We start from the raw sequence: 2518 nt of genomic DNA on the forward strand, positions 1-2518 counted from the left end.
CGTTACACTGAAACCACAATGTTGCGTAATCGGTCGGACGTTTTGGAGGCGTTCAAAAACTATAAGCTAAAGGCCGAAAAACAAACAGGTCAACGAATCAAGAAGTTACGCACGGACAACGGAAAAGAGTATCTATCGAATGCGTTCAAGGACTTTTTGAGAAGCGAAAGAATCTTACATCAGTTGAGCGTCGAATACACACCGCAACAAAATGGAGTTGCGGAACGCAAAAATCGAACACTTGTCGAGATAGCAAGATGTATAATGTTGCAAGGTAACCTCCCTCAATCATTGTGGGCAGAAGCTGTCAATGCAGCTACGTATATTCGTAATAGATGCGCAACAAAATCCTTAAACGGAAATACGCCTTTTGAGGCGTGGTCAAAGCAAAAGCCTTATGTTGGTTCCTTTAGAATTATTGGATCTAAAACGATCGTGCTTAATAAAACGCAAGGAAGAGGAAAGTTTCAACCGAAAGGTAATGAATACGTTTTAGTTGGATACTCGGAGGAATCTAAAGCATATCGGCTATGGAAACCCGGAACGAAAACTGTAATAAAAGCGCGAGATGTCAAATTCTTTGAAAGTCAAGATTCAACTAACACAACGATGAAAGATCCTTTAGTCACATCGGACGATAAAGAAGCAAGTACAACATGTTGCATTCCATTCGAAGAATCAGAATCGCAAGAGGAACATAAGGAACATCAAAGCGACGAAAAAAGTGACGACGGTACAGACGTAGAAGAATCTACAACTGAAGTTATACAGCAAGATACGTCTAATGAAAACGAAAATGAAGTTTGCCATGGAAGAGGACGCCCGAAATTAATGAAGACTGGTAAACCAGGTAGACCAAAGAAAATGTATCAGACACGTAGTTCAAAAACTCCGGATCCAGAATCTGTTTCGGAAGCACTAAATCGTGATAACCGCGAAGCATGACTAGCCGCTATGGAGAGTGAGCACAAAAGTTTAATGGAAAACAAGACTTGGATTTTAGTGCCTAGACCAAAGAATAAAAAAGTCCTATTAAATCGTTGTGTCTTTAAAACTAAAGTCAATCAGAGAGGAGAAATTGAGAAATTCAAGGCTAGGCTGGTTGTACGAGGGCATACGCAGCGAGAAGGGATAGACTACGAAGAAGTATTTGCCCCAGTCTCGAGGTATGAGACTATTAGAACTTTGCTTGCCGCAGCTGTAAGCGAGGAAATGTACGTTCACCAGATGGACGTTGTGTCAGCCTATACACAAGGGGAGCTTTCAGACGAAGTGTATATGGAGCAGCCTGAGATGTACGTTCAGAAAGGAGAGGAATCCAAAGTCTGTAAGTTAATGAAACCTCTATACGGCCTAAAACAATCGGGTCGTGAGTGGTACAAAACGTTTGATAAATATGTAACAAATAATGGAGGCAAACGAACGATGGCTGAATCATGTCTGTACGTATTTGGCAAAGGTGACAACCGAGTCATCATGTTAATTTACGTCGACGATGTAATACTAGCATCAAAGAAGATCGAAGAAATTAAAAAAATAAAATCTAAGTTAAAGACGGCATTCAAGATGGTGGATCTTGGACCAATACACGATATTCTATATAAATGTCGAGTGACAAGGATTAATAGGAAGCATTCGACTTTCACAAAGAAAATATACAGAAGAACTAATAGCAAAGTTCAATATGGAAAACTCAAAGACAGTGTCAACGCCGATAGAAATTAACGCAAAGGTCACAAAGGAGATGAATCCTAGGTCTGAAGAGGAACGATTAGAAATGAGCAACAGACCATACAGAGAACTGGTGGGTAGCCTCATATATTTGGCCAACGCCACACGACCAGATATTGCTTTCGCAGCTGGTACTTTGAGTCGATTCTGCAGTGATCCAGGAGAAGCGCATTGGTCTTATGCGAAACGGATATTAAGATACTTGAAAGGAACGTCACATTATAGCATCAAGTACGTCAAAAACAAGAATAAGCTTACGGCCTATACAGATTCCGATTGGGCTGGAGATGAGGATGACAGGAGGTCATGCACAGGAAACGTTATCATATTAGCTGATGGTCCAATTAGCTAGAAATCCAGGAAGTAAACTTCTGTGGCTCTCTCTACGATGGAAGCAGAATATGCGGCGCTTGCTGAAATATCTCGTGAAGTGGTATATGTGAAAAGACTTTTGACTTACATGGGTTTTGAGAGACTTGTGAAGGATTCCATTAACGTATATTGCGACAACCAAAGCGCGATTGAATTATCTAAAAATGCGGTGTTCCATAAGCGCAGTAAACATATAGATATCAGTTTTCATTTTGCTAGAGAGTTGGTAGAGAAAAAGGTGACAATTATTAAATATTTAAGAATAGAATTAATGATTGCAGACATTTTAACGAAATTTTTATCGAAAACTAAGCATCTTGATTGCATTTCTATGTTACGGTTAGATTAAAAAAAGGCTAGATTTACGACTGCATAGTACACATCGATAGAGGGGGTGTTGGAATATGTGTGATCT

General features: G+C 39.9%; 1 protein-coding gene across 1 annotated transcript; it reads left to right on the forward strand.

Annotated features, from left to right (window-relative positions):
* Nucleotides 1–1744: 1744 nt before the first annotated feature.
* On the forward strand, nt 1745–2083 carry LOC120359064 (secreted RxLR effector protein 161-like). Its single transcript, XM_039455363.1, has one exon. The coding sequence runs from the start codon at nt 1745–1747 to the stop codon at nt 2081–2083; it is 339 nt and encodes a 112-aa protein (XP_039311297.1).
* Nucleotides 2084–2518: the final 435 nt, after the last annotated feature.

This window comes from Solenopsis invicta, chromosome 12 (assembly GCF_016802725.1).
Source record: "Solenopsis invicta isolate M01_SB chromosome 12, UNIL_Sinv_3.0, whole genome shotgun sequence".
Classification (NCBI taxonomy): Eukaryota; Metazoa; Arthropoda; class Insecta; order Hymenoptera; family Formicidae; genus Solenopsis; species Solenopsis invicta.

Coding starts and splice junctions, on each gene's coding strand:
- LOC120359064 (XM_039455363.1), top strand. CDS start 1,745: ATGAATCCTAGGTCTGAAGAGGAACGATTAGAAATGAGCAACAGACCA.